At 36.8% G+C, this 19054-nt stretch overlaps 1 protein-coding gene across 6 annotated transcripts in view; it reads left to right on the top strand.

Moving 5' to 3' along the window:
- The window catches only part of lrp1bb (low density lipoprotein receptor-related protein 1Bb), a 315310-nt gene that overhangs the window by 229470 nt on the left and 66786 nt on the right, over positions 1-19054 (top strand). For all 6 annotated transcript variants that reach the window (XM_008402891.3, XM_008402898.3, XM_008402881.3 and 3 more), the window contains 9 exons: positions 1738-1927; positions 6195-6399; positions 9152-9344; positions 11443-11568; positions 13855-13983; positions 14140-14259; positions 15942-16055; positions 16255-16404; positions 16609-16731. In XM_008402891.3, the coding sequence (XP_008401113.2) occupies positions 1738-1927; positions 6195-6399; positions 9152-9344; positions 11443-11568; positions 13855-13983; positions 14140-14259; positions 15942-16055; positions 16255-16404; positions 16609-16731 (1350 nt within the window). The remainder of the gene's footprint in view (positions 1-1737; positions 1928-6194; positions 6400-9151; positions 9345-11442; positions 11569-13854; positions 13984-14139; positions 14260-15941; positions 16056-16254; positions 16405-16608; positions 16732-19054) is intronic.

The raw sequence follows: 19054 nt of genomic DNA, 5'->3' as shown, positions 1-19054 counted from the left end.
TGGGTCTAAACACCATCACCTCTGTTTTCTTTTCATTAAAATGTAAAAAGTTCCAAGGCCAACCAAGATTTAATATCACCTAGACATGCCAGGAGATGTTTGATGGAATGGACATCCTTCTGCTTAAGGGGCAAATAAATCTGACAGTCATCAGCATAACAATGAAATAAAATCCCATGTTTCCTGAGGATAGAACCCAAAGGCAGTAAATAGAAAAAAGCAGTGGGCCCAGAATTGAGCCCTGTGGGACACCATAAGGCATTGAAGCAGCAGATGATTCAGTGTCAATAATTTTCACTGAAATTGTTCTGTCCTCCAGGTAGGACCTGAACCATTTAAGAACAGTGCCATCTATTCTTTTGTCCTATTTGTCCTAAGGACATTGTTGAAGATGTATTCCAGTTCTTTCGTGTGAATAGTGCAACACTAAGCCTTACTGCCTCACTGAGAGAAAACACTTTCTCCGCCTAAAACTTCCAAACAAGGAACAATTCTGTCTTAGTCTAATTTTACCATTACCATTTCACATGCTAGCTGAGACCCGTCAAGCATGAAATGTAGCTCTTGTTTTCTTTTTCTCTGAACACAGAATCACATTGGGGTCAATTTGGAGAAGGATGGAATTCAGTTTCAAATAGCTTTATAAACCTTCCCAAATAAATGGGCCGCTGCCATAGCTTGACTTGGGCAGTTGTTGATGTCTCTTCACCTTGACATTGTGTTTATATACATCTGTATATTCTAATTCTAATATTCTGCCAAAATGCCTACGTTTATAGATGTAGTCACACAAGTTGATCATTTTAGTTTTCATTTTGCAGTGAATAATAAGCAAAAGTTACATTAAGTTGACATTTTTAAGCCTTGTCCACACAAGCAGACTACTGTGGGTAATTAGATATTGATATGACCAAATTATCTGATAGTGTTTCTGACGGAGGGTTCCGTCAGTGTCATTCACCTCCATGCAATAACATGTGAGTGCTTCAAAAGCCTCATCTTATGTTGTGTTTAGGAAATTGGTTTGCAATGAAAACACACTCAGTTCCTCAGTGGCTGTGGCGTCAACAAATGGCTGTCTGTCCAGTGTACTGAGCCGTGAAGTAATTTCTCTGTCAATCACCAAGAAACACAATCCCACGTCTAACACGAAAAGAGCTTGCCATCTGTTGCATGCAAACAGTTTTTTTTTGTTAAATTTGCATGGACAGGCCTTAATTTGAAATTTTAGAGATCTAAGTATAAGTGACAGAAAGCAGCATATTTGGATAATAACACAAAGTGCCATAGCGCTATGTTAAAATTTTAGAAGGACAGGATGCAGAGTAGCAATATCTATTGGCCGTATTGCAGATTGCAACAAAGATTTGGGCGAAGCAAATAATGCGGTAGCTTTCCAAAAACACAAGCCCTTCTCCTTTCCAGATGGCTTAAAGTTACAAAGTCATGCTTATAGGATTTTTTCTCAAACAAAAAGCAGTGGAAAAAGCATTGGAAAAACATTAAGTATATGTCGTCATAGTGACAGTTTTCACTCATACCAGCATTCTGTCTCTTATCATTACAAATGGAATGGAATACCCATTTCAGTTGGCAAAGTAATAAAAATGTTCCTACTTTTCTTTAATAAAGCTGGATTCATGCCCAAAATGCTGCTATAGCTGTGACTTATGGTTTCAGATTATTTCACTTATCTGAACTGTATCTTTCTTTTCTTATTATTTTTTGTTTTCTTAGATGTGGGTTCAGTGGAGGGTCTGGCTTATCACCGGGCTTGGGACACCTTGTACTGGACCAGTTCCACTACATCTACCATCTCCAGACAAACCGTGGACCAGAACCGAGTCGGTGCCTTTTCCAGGCAGGCTGTGGTCACTCTTTCAGAGGAAGACCACCCGCACGTACTGGCCCTGGATGAGTGTCAGAGGTTGTAACTCGTCTGTGTCAAAATACATCTCTTACATTGGTTATCAAATTACAATACTGTCTAGATACATGGAGAGTATGTGCACTTTATTCAGAAATAGCATAACTGTTTTTAAAATACACATGTTGAAAATTGACAGGGCCTAATTAAAGTTTATTTATTCAAAGTAAGATTAGAAATAGAAAACTGCCTTAAATGCCCAAACATTAGCAGACAGCATTGTTTCTCTTTAAAATTTTATTTTAGTTTTATGTCAGCTGTAGGACATTGCTTGTGCTCCTGTATACGTCCATTCATAAACTTGTGTTGTTGATATTATGCCACGATTTGCTCTGAGTAAAGCTCTCATGTCCTCCGATTGTGTGCTGCTCGCAAAAGAGGAATAAAAGCAATTGAGACATTAAGTGCATACTGCCCATGCTGTTAACCTTCGATCTACTAAGAATGTAAAAATGATACACCGCTCCTCTATTATGAATCAGATTTACAGTCTAAAACCGCTAGTTAAAAATGAATCTGCAAATGTTTGCATCATTATAAAACCTGGATTGCATTCAGAAATCATTTCATTATATATATTTTTCTTTTTTGATAAATTCTTACATAAAGATAAACACTGTTCTTAAAAATTTTGAGTTATTTTTTTATTTTTGACATTTTTTTCCACATTTGTGTCATCATTCTTTAAATAGTAGGAGAACAAAGTTAAGTTATTTAACTGAGTTTGGTCAAGATAAATTTGATTGCTCTGTTCAATTTGACAATTTTGATGAATTTGTTAATTTCCTTTTGACTTTCCTGTAAACTAACATGCTTAAAATTATATCTTAAATTAATTGCTAGATTCTACTTACTGTTTTCACCTTTGTGCTGGATCAGTCTGACTCACCTCATATACCAACATAAAACCAGGCATTGGTCAGATATGCAGACAAGTAGATAAAACGTAACAGAACTGAATCTGAAATACACTGAAATGCTACAGGATTACTTCATTTCTATACCTGTGAATTGGACTAAATAAATAAAGTAAAATATTAGATATCCTGCTGCAGACAACCCAGACCTCATCAGGCAGCAGGAGCCACAGTGCTGTTATAGTTCTGCTTCACAGAACATTCAAGCATGTGCAGGTGGCATGCAGTCTGTATCTGCTGCAGAGAAGCTACCTGCTCGGTGCTAGAAACCCCATACCTGTGACCATTCTTTAGGTTAAATCTCTAAGCATACGCCCACAATAGGTGAGAAAAAAGGTTATCAACTCGTGGAATGTAACAATATATACAGTTCAGATAGGATGTGACATAATATTAGGCCAAAAAAAAAACAAGACATAGGAGATTCTTTGTTAAACGTTAGTTGTTTTTTTGTTTGTTTTTGTTTTTTGTTGACAGCCAAAAGAACAAGGCAACGGAGAAAATCTCCCCACTAACAAATTTGTATCCCTTTTTTTTATACCTCAGTAAATTAAAAATGCCATTTTTGAAAGATTTAATATAAATAAAAACATCCAAACCAGCCTGACTCCATGTGATAAAAGTAAGTGCCCTCAAATCTATAACCCTTTTGTTAGCAAAAACTGCCATCAAGCTTTAGTGACAACTAGCAGTGATTCTTTTACATCCCTCTGTAGGACATCTGCCCCCGTCTTCTTTGTGGAATCATTTTAATTCTGCAACATTGGAGGGTTTTGATCACAAAGGGCTTGTTTAAGGTCATGCCAGATTCTCTATTGCATTTAAGTCCAAACTTAAATTGACAGAATGGATCAATGTTTTCATCAATGTGGCAAGTTTCCCAAAATTCATTTATTGGATGAGGTGAAAAGAGACTTTGTGTTCCTTTAGATCAGCAGGGGTCTTCACCTTGAAACTCTGCTATGAATGCAATTATTGTCCAGTCTCTTTCCTGTTATTGAACTGCACTAGTAAACATTGACTTTAACTGAGACAAGTGAGGCTTGGAGTACTTATGATGTTCTTGCTTCTTTTGTGACCTCCTGGATGAGTCCTTGATTTGCTCTTGAAGTTGACCCTTGTTTCAAGTTTTTTCTTTTTTGTGGGTTATGGCTAGCACTGTGGCGTCCTCCAGCCCTCAAATATTAGAAATGACTCTGTAAACCTTTTCAAATTGATGTCAGGGATTTTGGTTTGTCTTGCATATCCTTGTGGTTTGGTGTGTTACTGTTTTTAGATATTTGAGCTGACTATATGTTGTCCAAATGGTTCTGTTTAAGTTATTTCTTGTGTCTGCAATTTTGATAGCAGTCATGCCTGGGTGTCGATAATGAAAATGAACTTAGATTTCCGAAAATATGGTTAATCACAGCTAACTCATAAATTAGAAAGAGAGACTTGCTTCTTCAAGTATGGCCAGGCTGGTTCGTTTTTTGTTTAACAGACTAAATCATTTGACATACGAGTTTTCTATTTTCTCAAATTTGTTTCTTTTTTCAGGAGCAAATGTACAAGTGTGCAAATACTTTTTTTCCTCACATCGCTGTGGAAATAGCTAACAGTTATTTTGCAAAATAAGGTCTTAACTTTTATGACAAGAAATACTGCACTAAGCTTAACCCTTACTTTTTTTGTCCCTGATACTCTGTTTTGTAAAACACACAATCAGGCATCCATGGTACAGTTTTTAAATAACAGTATTTGTGTGTTGTACTCTGCGTGTTTTTAGCAGTTTTGAAAAATTTAAGCCAGCTAAAGAAGATAAAGCACATTTTTGCATGATTTTGTTTTCAAATTCTCTTTTCATAAATATATTGAAATATATTGAGAGCATTCAGAAAAGACTGAGTGTCCTCTAACTCTTGCTACACTAACTAAATTAATTTCTTGACCCCAGTCTCTCCTTGGTTGGCAGTTTGGCAGCATATCTATCCTGCTCTCGAATCACAGTCTGATAATTAAAATTTAAGCTCAAGTGATTAATTAGTAGACTCTGGTTGTGACTTCTGACCTGAATTTTTATCAGTGTAGTAGAGTGGACTTCTATGACTTCATTAAGTTTTGAAGTGGGAGGCCAGGATTAAGATGAGGTTTTTTCTAAAAGATGTCAAAAGAGATCCTGCTTGTTGTGTTGTCCATTCCTTTTGCAAGTCTCATACAACTGATGGTATGACTTTTATAAATGTATTCATATACTGCTCTTATCTGTTTCCTGGGCTCTCACACATGTGGATTTGCATAGTTGACTTTTATCATTTAAGCTGCGATGCTAATCCATGTTATTTATTTGAGCCAGAGCTAAACGTTTATCATTTTTACAGACTGAAAATGAAGGAACAATATCTTTTCAGTTATAAGAGGATTGTGATACCTAACAAAAATAACTGCCTTAATCTAAGCTTGTAATCACAGTTTCTACTGTTTATGGGGGAATATAGGAAATTAGCATTTTAGTTTGGTGTTTTCTTGACTGTTGAAATGCATGGGCGCCATCTCTAGCCTTTAGAAAGATTTTGGCAACTTATGCGTCTGAAAAGGGATAATGAGGCCGCAAACAAATTTGAAATCAGCCATTTTTCTGAACAGAAAATACTTTGCAATTGGATAACATTTAAATTGCTAACATGCCCGGATTTATTGGATCAGGATTATAATCCAAGGAAGTTCAGACCACAGACAGGCTAAAAGAAATCTCAAAGCCTGTCAATGTTGTCATAGCAGCAGGCTCTTTCTATTGTTGATTTGAAAGTGATTGCCTGTACAATCAAAAAGACGCTGAAAATGGTTAAACTTTATTAGGAGATGTGCAACGAGAACATTTTGTTACCAAAGAGACCTGAAAGTCAGACTAAAGTTTGTCAGAGAAACTATTACAAAGATCTCGATCTTTGTAATAGTTTTTTTGGACAGATGAGCCTAGTAAGTGAAGTGTTAGGACACCAGCCAGTCTTGGAGCAAAAGACACATTTGGCATAACACAATATGGCATTCCATGAAAGAGAACCTCCATTAAACTGTGAAGCATAAAGTTGGAAGTTTCAAAGGTCTGGGGATGTTTGGCAAGTTAAAACCCAGATTTTAATCTAATTGTAATGCTGTGGGGTGACATGAAACAGGCTGTGCAATCAACAAATCCTTCCAACAGCTCTCTGCTGAAAGTCAGGAGCAGAGCAAACCTTCCTCAGACCGATGGGACTGATGGATGAATACAAGAAATGTTTCTCTGAAATAATAGGATGTGAAGTTTGAAAATAGGTTTTGCACCACGTACTTTGTAAAGCTGACCTTTACTGTCCATTTTGTATGCTTAGCTTGATGTTTTGGACCAACTGGAATGAGCAGAGGCCCAGCATCATGAGATCCACCTTGGCTGGCAAGAACATCAGGATTATAATCAGCTCTGACATCCTGACGCCAAATGGACTGACAATTGACCACAAAGCAGAAAAGCTCTACTTCTCAGATGGAAGCCTTGGCAAGATTGAGAGGTGTGACTACGATGGCTCCAGTCGATATGTAAGTAGGAAAACAAGAAAATGCAACAAATTGTGGCTGTTGTGCTAAAAGAATACTTCTCACTTTAATTGTTTAGTTTTGCATTTCTGTGTGATGTCCTGAATTCCCAAGATTTAAGAAACATATTTCGAAAAAGTCATTTTAGATTGTTTTATGCTCATCGTATCTAACAGTGTAAGACCTCACTTAACAATGAGCTAGATCACAAAAGGTTAAGCCTGTTTAAAATTAAATTCACAAGCCCTGCTGCTTTCCCATTCTTATACGTTTTGCTAAAGGTATGTTCCAAGTTGCCTTTGACTTTTGAGAAATCCCAGACATGATTGGGTCATAACACAACATTTCTGCTTTAGTTTTTCTATAAAACAAAAGGGGAACATGACACACATGCATCTCTATTTGTTAAAATTGATAATTGCCATTGCTTCTAATGTATTTATGCATTTTAACTTTAAACTACACTTGGAGAGATGAGCATAGTGAATTGTTAGTTGTTTTTTTTCTTGCATTAAAAAGAAACTTCTGTGCAGTTACGTTCCTGGAACAAGATCCTCCACACAGCAGATGGGATTTGAAATACCTCTTGAAGTTGTCCTATTTCTTTTCTGAGGGCACAGATGGTTTCCTTAATCACAAAAGTCCGTTCTTGGTAAAGTAAATAAAACCCAGCAAGGGGGAGCTCAAGTTTTGTCCATAAAAGTTTCATGCATAATGTATGACATCCCAACAGCTGTGTCCTGGGTATGCAGAGGATTACAGTACAGGATGACCTTTTCATGCTGGAGAATCTAGTTTTTGCTTGACATGGCTCACGCGGCCCAGCACTTTGGCCCATCTCAATTAGTTACCCATATGTGTGATGAGCTGGGTCACTAGGCTCACAAAGTCTTCACCTTTGAGACCCCACCTGAACCTGCAGCGGCCTCGTCCTGATAATGAAAGCTTTGCAGCAAGACTGCTCTGGGTGCAGCATTTCCTTTCCAATTAAAATGTGTAAATTGAACAGAGATAGCTAGCTGTTAACGCCATCCTCAAACCAAACTGTAGTATGACAAAGCATCCGCTGCAGACAAGTTACTTACTGTGGAAGCTTAAGGCAGCTTGTCATTATAAAGAATATTGTTCAATCCTATGTGACAAAAGATGTTCAAATTACAAAGAAATATCAGTAACCACAGGATTTCAATTAGGAATTAGAACAGACTAAGGCAAAGAATAAAAGACTTTTTGTAATGAGTCATATTAGTGTAAACTTTAGTAGCAGTTTTGTCTTTCAGGGCACAGCTTCTCCTCTTAACTGCAGTACCAATATATGCTGACGGAGAGCTTGGGGGCGTCGAGTGTTTGCATAATTCTCACCTCAGTGTCATATTTAGAGTGATGACGGCATTAACGATGACAGCATGAGGGTCAGCAAGTTTAGCTAAGAAGATGTGATTTTTCACCATCATATAAACTACTACAAAACTGAAAGATATCAAACTCTTAAGTTTAATATGCATAAAGCATCACTTGCATTACTTAACGTTGGTTTTAAATGTAATGAAGTAACAATTTCCAGAACAAACAAATATCAAGCACTTTTCTTCAGTGAAATGTCTCCGATGGGGCTTTGACAGTCCAAGTCATCGGCATATAAAAAGTAAGTCATAAAAATGTGTCCAAATTTTACGTTATGTATTATGAAGTGTAATGAAGGAAGTAGTTACTGGACGCCTGAAAAAGGAGATGCAAAAAGGAATCAAAAGCCAAGAAAATAACTGAAATCTTTCAGGCAGTCCTGCTCCTTTTGTGTATCTTTAATATCAAGTGGGTTAACCCTATAGCTGGTGACTTAGGGTTTCTTAATCCCAAGGTAGTGATGATGTGGCTCTTCAAGTCATGACCAGTAGCGCTGAAGCAGGTTCCAGCTGAGTTAATGAGTTGCACCATTAATCAGCCATGCAAGATTTCTGACAACGCGTCAAAAGAATAATCAACAGAGTTGTTCAGCAGCCAAGGATCATTCTGTTGACATCTGGTGTGAATTTTATGACAATAGCCCCATTAGAAATTTAGGAAAACATTGATGTGCTCATATTTATTTCCCCTGCTGCATCATAAACTACCAGTAATTTCTACAATCATATCTGGATACTTTTGAATAGAGACAGACTGGTTACTAATTTACTCAAAACATGAGTTCAGCACAAAACTAATGAGTTGCTGCCTTTAAACCGAACATCTCCCAAATCTAATTTCCTATCAATATGTTCTTCCCCACACCATCTGTCGTTTATTTCTCTGTTCTTCACCGTTTCTCAGTCGCGTCGTGGCCAGTTGTTGCTTCCACACGCTGGGCTCCTTTAATCAACACCTGTCCTATTAATCCCAGTATGGCACAGGGCTAATGTGTTGTCGCTTACAAGCCTGTCCCACTAATGGCTGAGGCTACCAAGCTGTTGGAGTCCATGATCCTCTATACAAGCCGGGGGGGAGTCCCAGAAGGAGGCATCTGATGGATTCTTGCCTCGCTGCCATTGGCACTGTCATTTACTCCCCCAACATCTGGGTTAAGCAGTGAAGCTGGCAGCAGGGGTTGATTTGTTGATTAATGAGTAGACACAATATTTTTCCCCATTTTTCCAGGGGTTACAGACATATTGTCTGTGTCCCATACAGTTTTGTTTTGGAAATATATTTTCGTGAAGGGAATATTACATAATTCACCCTGTGACCTAACAGCAGCTCCCTGCTCTGTATGTTTTTTTAGGTCATACTTAAATCAGGACCTGGAAACTTCTATGGGCTGGCCATCTATGCAGATTTTATTTACTGGTCTGACTGGGCCCGTCGAGCTGTCCTACGATCAAATAAGTACACTGGTGCTGACACAAAAGTGCTTCGAGCAGATATACCCCATCAGCCAATGGGAATAATAGCCGTGGCAAAGGATACCAATAACTGTAAGTACAAGAACCAATCTACAGTTGCACCTTGAAAAGATATACCTTTTGAATTTATTTGCCTTTTGTCACATTAACACCACAAAATTTGATCTATTTTAGCCTCTGGCCTCAGACCAGAGAACATTTGTGAACAAACATCATGCAGAGAATTTCAGAGTAGGATCAAGTTGTAAAACTTTGAACATTTAACAAGGCACTTTTGAACCCAAAACTGAAAGGTGCTGGCACAACTGTAATCCTTGCAGTGTATCAGAAGGGCGACCAGGATGTTCTTTGCAACTCTGGAGGAGTTGCTGAGATGCACATCTCAAGTGGAAGAGTCTCTTGATATCACAACTATTAGTTATGTTCTCCATACGTTGAACTGAATGTATACATTTTTGGTTTTGTCTAAGAATTAACTAACAACCGTGATATTTTCATGAACTTGTGTACACTTTATATTAGATAGATATGAGCACTCTTGAAGCAAAAATAAAACCATTGCTTAAGAGGCATGGGTGAGATCGCTTGATATCAATTTGCACGTCTCTATCTTTTTAGAGATTTTGATATTTTTCTTTACTACCAAGTTGTGATTTCTTAGTTTGAACATCACTTGAAGAAGGAATTTAAATTATTCAAGCCCACATCCATATTACTAATCAACAATACCAGATATAGCTGTTAGTTATCACCCAGCTGGAGTTTACTTTAAAAAACATATTAATTTGAAGCGAAACACGCCGAGTTGATAAATGAAAGTAGTCGTATTTAGAATGGCGAGAAACTTAAACCTCAGTGGTAATTAATAAAACAGTAGCTTATGTTGTAGAGGGAGTCTCTTAAGTGTCGTAGAAAGTTTAATTTCCAAGTAGGACATAGAAGGTGAGCTTAAGCACATCCCACTGGCTTGGGATCGGATGGCGAGAGCAGCTCATTTCCTTGTTTATCTTGTTATGGGAAATTATTGCATCCTGTGACCTGAATGAGCCAGCTGCAAGTTTGCAATTTCATGCACAGTGAACGGAAATGTCAGCTCAGAATATTAGTTTATCCCTTTCTGTATTTACGTTGTTGCACTCTAATTTTTTTTTATTGTCACGAATATCCTGAATATAAGTACTGTTTATAAAATTACGTTACCTGAGCTGCAGATCAGATTGATGTCTTTATTCTTTTTTGAAAACAACACTCAAATGTCTCTAAATAACTCTGATAAAGAATGTATATTTTGCTTAAATATTTCTTACATTTTTCCTCTAGGAATTAACAGGGAATATTTTTTTTTCAGTAACTGTTTTAAAGTAAAAGCATAGGTTTATGCTTTGCCTTCATGTTATCCATGATATATGCACCAACATTTTTTAATAATAAAGGGAATTTAATACATTGTGAATTTCACTCTGGAACATTATAATAAAATGATGAGTAACTTGTGTGTTAACACCCCTTGAACATGTTCGTATTTGGTCTGAAAACAACCACAAATATCAAAATAAGTTACTGTATTAGAAACTTTTGTAAAAGTAGGGAATTATCGGAAAGTGGAAATAAAATGGTACGCGTTTTATTTTTTTTATAAGTGAAATGTGAAATCTGTGTTGAATTTGTTCATATTCCACCATATTATTTAATAGCCTGTAGAGCTTAAAAAAAACAAACAAAAAACATTTGATTCCTTTATATTTGCCCTTGCTTAAAACTTATTTGTAAATACTTCAAAGCACGTTGAAGTGTCAAAAAGAAACTGTGTGACAGCAGACGAATAGCTGTTCCGAATTTGGTGTGGAGATAAAGTGTTACAAAACATTTATTCATTTATTTTAGTCTTGCTTTATTAAATAGATATTAATACTGATTTATGTTATCTGGTATTGTTTATATGAGCTTGATTTCATGTAATTTAACAGCCAAGTTCAGACAGATTTTTTTTTTCAGTAACAAACCTACTTGCGCAAATAATAAAAATAAAATATAAAGACCACTTGTAATTCCTCCCTCAAATGTGACATATTGTGTTTTCCCCAGAATACCCTGGATGCATTAAAGTTACCTGGATTAAATTTTCTTTCTTTGTTAGAGCCTAATTAGCTGTGTTTGAATGTTATTGAAGGTGAGCTCTCCCCATGCCGACACATGAACGGCGGCTGCGGTGACCTCTGTTTGCTGACAGCTCATGGAAGGGTCAACTGCACTTGCCGTGGAGAGCGTGTGCTGCTGGATGACAACAGATGTGTGTGTAAGTCACCAGGAGTTTCACACTGATTCGTTCTAAAATGAGCTACACCTTACCCAACACAGACAATAAAAGAAATACCAGATATTTCAAGGATATCTTTGATTTTTGTTCTCTGTAAGTTTATTTTTAAATATCTTTTTTACTTATTTATTTTGTTAAATGAATTATGTATTCATTTAACAATCCAACAAGCAACCAGATGTTGGTTGTAATACTTTAAAGAAGATGTATTTTTTTTTAATTAGCAACTCAATGAGTATTTGTGCATAAACAAGGTTGCTGTCTGAGTTAAAAAATATGCAGAATAAAACTGTTCAAAGGAGTGAAATGGTTTCTACACTTCCCAATTATAAACCACTACAAGTGATGCCTTGCTTTCTAATTGGCATCACTAGTTGAATTTGAAAGTCATTATGCTGATGGGCCATATGGTGGGAGGAGCTGTTCAAACAAGCAAAGTTTGGCCAGAGAGAACATGGTGTGTGACTCAGAGCTGGATGCTCGCTTACGTGTCATGGCAGTGGATGGGAGGCTATTTTTTTTAATTACAGCCTGACTTGATGCATTATTAAAACAAAGAAGGTTTTTTTTGCCTTTTTTTTAGCTTAAGGGTTCAGATTGAAGTCTGCTGATGATTTGAGTGTTGAAATTAAGATGTTTATATAATGAGTGAATTCAAACTAAATCTGTATTAATATATTTGTGAATATTTATGGAATAGTATTGGAATTGCACAGATTTAAAATTTCAGTCAGTGGTTAACAAATTGTCACCTTGGGTGTCAGTGTCATATTACTTTTTGTCTTTCAGTGAAGTATTTCACTTTTTTTATTATTATTTTCAAGTTTGGAATGATTATAAAATAAACAACTTTATTAATTGGTGAATTTGAAAAAATAGGAGTAGTTTTAATTATTGTTTTTCTGTAGTTCACAAAAAATATTTGTAAAGGCTCAAATATATACATGAACCTCTAAGAATGTTGAGGAAAGTGTCTGTTAGCAAGTTACAGGGAAACTACTCCTGTGTAACTACCATCAAGTTTCTAGCTTAATTGATTAAGCTTGATTGATTTTTGACCGGTTCTTATCTGAAATGGTGAAGTTTATTTAAAGCAGTTGTGTTTAGTGTAAAAGTATTGTAAATAAGATTAGGAAAACCATTGTAACTGATGTGTGTTTGGGATATTTGGGTTGTTAAAATGCCCAGATTGTTGCAACGTATTATCATCGGACCCAAACTGTCACCCCCAGTTATGCTGCATTGCTTAATAACAACCCAATAATCACCAAATCTCAAGACTTTCATAAACTGGAATATGCTAAAATAGGTGTCATTTTCCATTATAAAGCCATTTTAACATAAACCTGGAACAAAAGTTTGCCAACCATGAAAGAACACCTGCTGCAAAATCAACAACTTCAACCTCCGAGTTGCTGCTGCCCACATGGATAATCTAAATTTAGTTTGGAGAAAAATGCATTTTTTGTCAGAGGAGGAGAAAAAAATTTAGATGATTATCCACAGTTAGGTTCTGTTTCAGCTGTTAAAAATCCTATTGTATAAAGTATATGGGATAAGTAAGAAGCTGGACTACCTTCCAGTTCTTCAATATCACCTCAAATCGACAACTCGGTTAAAGTTTGGATGCTGCTGGCTGATCAAAACTGGGTTATTATTAAATAAACATCAAAGCTCAGAAAAGATTTTGAAATGAATAAAGGAAGGTTTCTGGAAAAGTGGACCAATCTCTCCTTTTTTGAAAAATTATGAATTAGGCTTATGAACAGTTTCTGATAGGGACACAAACATGAATCCACAGTCTTTGAGTAACAATGGTCTTATCTGCAGCCAGAGTCATTAAGAACGCTAACTGATGGCTGCAGTCACTCCCTAAGAGTCATTCAGCCCAATATGATCAAAGTCTAGCTATGATTTTTTTTTTCCATGTGTGAATTGGAGAGAAACACATTATCTTCTTTTATTTTTATATATATATATATATATATATATATATATATATATATACCACAGTTCTACGTGTCTACTATCATTCCATTCCAAAAGTGAACATTTCTGAGAGATCATTTAAAATTACAGATGGCATTCATACCAATAACGAGGTTTTACAAATTTCAGTTTTAGTATTAGATGTATTAAGTATTAGATGTTATCAAAGTTAGTTATTATGTCATCTTATTTCTTAAAATAACTGCTTAGCAATGTAACATCGACACTTACTAAAATTTACTATCATTTTATTTCACCCCATTTTCTTTTCTGCAGCAGAAAATTCATCATGTAACATTTACACTGAATTTGAGTGCGGAAATGGAGAGTGTATTGACTATCAGCTAACCTGCGACGGCGTGGCCCACTGCAAAGATAAATCAGATGAGAAGATGCAGTACTGTGGTAAGAAAAACTTAACAAATCTATATAAAAGAAAGTAACCAGCAACAACACTTTAGGTTAATTGGGATTCTGACAGATTTAATAAAAATAAAAAAGAAACAGTAGATGATGCCTTGACTTTGGAAATATTTTTAAAACAATTCAATTGTTTTTCAGACAACAGGACCTGCCGGAGGGGTTTTAGACCCTGCTACAACCAGAGATGTGTGGCCAGTGGTCGTTTCTGTGATGGGATCGATGACTGTGGGGATAACTCGGATGAAGCCTTCTGTAGCAGTGAGTTTGCAGCTGTTTGATCTCTCGCTCTATCCTGCCTTTGAGGGCAGGATCTAGCCACACTCGTGCCTATGTTAATACAGCTCACGAGACCACATGCTGTGCTAAGCCCTCGCTGTTTAATGAGCCCAAAGATCATAAGGAGTGCACAAATTAAAAGAGACGCCCAACCACTGCCCCCTGGAAGTTGCTTGAACAATATTTGGTGGGTTTTTTTGTTTTGTTTTTTTGCTGGTGGGACTGTGTCTTTGAAGGTGTTTTTTTTTGTTTTTCTTTTTCCATTTATGTTTATTTTCATGCAGTAATGAAAATACTGCATGGGAGAATATTCAAGCTTAGAGATTTTGGCCTTGCTGACTAAACCCACCAGGAGATACCAGTGGGTTGATAATTAATGAGGATCGTCCAATTTAGCAATCTGGGATTTTAGTAGCGAGTTTATCACAGTATGCTGTGTCCATTACCAACCTCTTGTTTTTTCATTAGTACATCAAGAACCTTTTTTTTTACTGACCAACAGAATACATAATTATGCTGTTATGAACTTATGTACAGAAATAAAATTCATCTTTTCTATGGACTTCAAATCAGGAGCATATATCCAGTTTTACTTTGAAGGAATCTCATTTAATCTTTTGTTTTCTGGATTTCTCAATAATATAAATCCCTACTTCCACAGATGCAGCATTCTGAATCAATATTGTTTGTAAACAGATTAAAAAGCATCATATAAGCAGGGAGAGCAGTAGGGTTGGTAAGGGATGTGTGTCTTGATACATAGATTTGTAACATCTATCCATCGTGGCCAATTTAGTTTGAAATGGGAAACAGCTTTGACTATCAAAAGAACTGTCACACTCAGGAGAAAAAAAAGTCAGATGTCATGAACTCATCTCTTTTCAGGCTGATTTACAGTGAGAGAAACATCCAGGAGAATCAAGAGAAAAATGTTGTAGCTTGTCAAAGGACAAACTGCAGTCAGCTGAGGTTGAGCACTTTCAGGTTATCATTGCATTTTAGTGTTTCACGCACAGCAGGGAATTCACCTCAGTGTTACTGCTAGTGTATATTTTAACGTCTGATGTCTAGACAGGGTTGTGAAAGAATAAGGTGGTAAAAAAAAACTACATTATGTAGAGTAAATAACCAATAAATACACAAAAAAGTAGAAAAGTTGTAATCTTTGTGTGCATGCATGCATGACTGAACACAGATGCACACATGCAACTGTTCTTGTGTGTGCAAGAGGCCTGACTACATGGGTTACATGCTCTAACCCTGGTGCCACCATAGCGCCTTTTTATCCAGATTTTAGCAAGAATGTGTGCATATATTTATACCTCTATATATTTATATGTTTTATCTTAACCTCCACCCCCAAAAGGCAACAGTTAAAATGAAGTACTGGAAATGCAAAAGGATGGCAGCATTTATGCACATGATAAGTGCGTGTAAGCTTCTGAGTAGATATCTCTTTACTGTGTTTTTCTGCAGCAGCATACGGGATTTGACATTTACTATTACAGCTGTCCAGCTGCACAAACACTTTTGTCATAAAAAAAGATCATTCTTCTGAGCACCTTGCTAATTTTTACTACAGGTTTGAAAGAGTAGTTTTGAACAAGACATGGGAAAGGTCCTGTTTTTTTTTTATTTGATAAAATGTTTGTTTGCTCCAACAGATACCACATGTGGCTCATCTGAAATGTCTTGCAAGGATGGGAGCTGCGTATCCGTCTCAGCTTGGTGTAACCAGGTCATTGACTGTGCCGACGCCTCAGATGAAAAAAACTGCAGTAAGTGGTTCCTTTTTTTTCCCCATCACAGCCAAAATTAAAACACATACACATACATGCAGCTGCTTCTCTAGCAAATCAAATATCAGTGATTTTAACTTTAGATGGGCCAGATTCAGTGCTTCACTCTTCACGATCACCTCCCACCTCAGTGGCATTGTGACAAGGCAGTCATTCTAGTGATGTGTTTTATATTCAGACCACACCGATTGCTCTCACTTTTACAAGCTGGGGGTGAAAGAAAAGGATTTCATCAGCTGCAACTCCACCTCGCTGTGCATCCATCCGTCATGGACCTGCGATGGTGCAAATGACTGCGGAGATTACGCAGATGAAACCAACTGCCTGGGTGAGCTGCACAAAGACTCACGTTTTTCCCTGTGAAATCAGAGGCAGGTCAGGGAAGCCGGTGTCAGTTTGAAAACACTCCATCTCATTTTCGGAGATGATTATGGCAGTGAAACAAGGGATTCAGGGAGAACTTGGGAGATGATAATGACCTCAATCATTGCTAAAGCTCAGCAGATTGACTTGATTTTGTTGTATGCCCCAGTTTCCCACGGGCAGAAGTGCGAGGAGGGCCACTTTGCTTGCCCGAGTGGGAATTGCATTTCTAGTGTGTGGCTGTGTGACGGCCAAAAAGACTGTGAAGATGGAGCAGATGAATTCCAGTGTGGTAAGTCAACATGCAAAATGAAAGTGTGGTGTGTTAAATGCCACACTTTATGTATTCTTTTAACTAACTTACTGCTTTATGCTGAAGTGCAATGTGACTATATGTCTTCAGAATCACATTTAGAATTTGCAAAGTATCCAGATATGCAATGCTTTGCAAACAACCAGCAACCAGAATTGTATATGATGGACCAACACAAATAGCACTTTAGTGATGAAGTTGAAAGTGATGATTTAAATAATTTTCTACAAAGAAATGTTGAAAAGTTTAGCATGGGTATGTATTATGACCCTCTGAGTCAATACTTTGTAAAACAGCCTCCAGTCCTTCTTATTAATTATTTTATCTAGTAACCTTTACAATTACAGCTGCCAGTTTTTAGGCTATATCTCTACCAGTTTTGTCCATTTTGAGAATTACATTTTTGCATATTTTTATTTACGAAGTAGTAAAAGCTCAGTTTATGTTGAGTTGCTCTATATTTAGCTCCGACCTTCATCCCATTAACTCTGAGTAGCTTTTCTTTCCCAGCTTCAGAAAAGCATCTCCATTATTTTTGTTCTTTGCATTATATTTGACACTGCATTTCTCTTTGCACCTTATGTGTCAGTACAGCAATTTGGTTGTATTTCTTCACATAATACAATGGCAGTAAACATTTTTTATCTTATTTTTGAAGTGGGGAAGTTGTGTTCAGACCAGTGTTAGTTTTAGCCAGTTTAGTTTGGTTTTAGTCTTATCAGACGATGTTTGCAGCGTCCTCTACAAGTCTTGTTCCAAATAGTTCCTCACTGGACTTATCAGGACTTTCTTTCAACCATTGCTTCTTTCGACTGAACATCCATTGAGGAATTACTCAGTTGCCAGTTGTAGAGAAAAATCTCTGTTAAACCTCTAAAAGATTCACCTAAAACTGTATTTATTATGAGATTAAATTATACACTCTGCATTTGACATTCAAAGGCAGTTTTATTGAACTGGACTTGATTTGAAAGTATCAGGGTGACTTTGTGCTTTGGTTTTAGGCAAGGCAGGAGCGAACGTGAGCTGATTATTCTCTGAGCATTGTATTCAAAGCAGATAAGGACATGGGAACACACTCAAAGGCCGGTTCCAGGGAGAAAAGGCGATGAATTCAAAGTCAGACTCAGTTTTATACAATGCAGTGATGTGTAAACAGGATTACAACAGTAGGTCAGTCCATAAGATGATAACTAGTGTTCCTGTCCTAAGTAGATTGACGCAATTACATATAATGAAAAGATTATCTGTATGCTGTTCTGAACAATTGGTTTTACCTACTGCCTGGTGCATGAGTCTGATGTGACCTTGCTGTCTACACTGCCATCTTCCAGTGCAGGCAGCAGCTGCACTATGTGATACCACATCTCCTCAGCATCAGAAGCTTCTGTCATCCTAACTTGACCTGTAGAGTGTCTCAAATAAAAAGTATCCTTACTCCTGTAACTCACACAGTTTCTACCTCAACAGTGGTTAATTGGGGCTCAATCCACAAGTGAGGGACACTTTCCAGAGATTTATTTATTAGAGGAAAGTGATATATAAATCCATAAAATTTCGATGAATCACACTGAAGTTGTCTTTATAGTGTGATAAAATGTGGACTAGTTAAAGGAGTGTAGTGACAGTACTGATAAGAACCCTTACAGTGTCATTGTGTCCTAAAAAAGGTAATATTTTTAAGTTTTATACATTACCATTCAAATGCACTTGTTATTCATAAAAAAGCAATATAATGGCAGTTTTGGCACTAAATGAACTCACCTGATCACATTTGTCTGTGTTTTTCTGTGTTTTGGCATCTGATCCAGAAATGTGTGTTGGTTAGTTGATACCATTCGTCAAAGAAAATTATAATTATAAAGAGTTTTCATCTTTGACCATCACAAAAAGAACAGTCATATTCTTCTGTCATTGTTTTTTTTTTTTTTTTTTCAAGTGAGCACTGGCGCTTGTTTGAAAGTCTAATTCTGACCCTGGATATGACACACATTTTTCGACTTCTCTTTTTGAATTCTAAAGTACAACACTTCCAGCATAACAGTTAATTAACCACCCATCAGTCTATGAAGCAGTTATACTGCGCATGCAAATATAGGTTGTCTGAAAACGTGAAAGAATTATGCTTTACAATGCCACTCAACTACTTCTTGCACCCCAGGCAAGCATTCCTGCTTCTTCTTTCATGCATGCTAATGTATGTAGAACCTGCTACGACAAAGTCAGGATCTCTCCAATTAAACAGTGGAAGCATAATTAAGTCAAGGTATTTGATCATTTTAGTCCAAAAAAACTCAACAAG

The sequence above is a fragment of the Poecilia reticulata genome, chromosome 2 (genome assembly GCF_904066995.2).
Source record: "Poecilia reticulata chromosome 2, P_reticulata-male-v2, whole genome shotgun sequence".
Classification (NCBI taxonomy): domain Eukaryota; kingdom Metazoa; phylum Chordata; class Actinopteri; order Cyprinodontiformes; family Poeciliidae; genus Poecilia; species Poecilia reticulata.
Note: the sequence above shows the minus strand (reverse complement) of the source record. Positions and strands in the feature narration are given on the sequence as shown.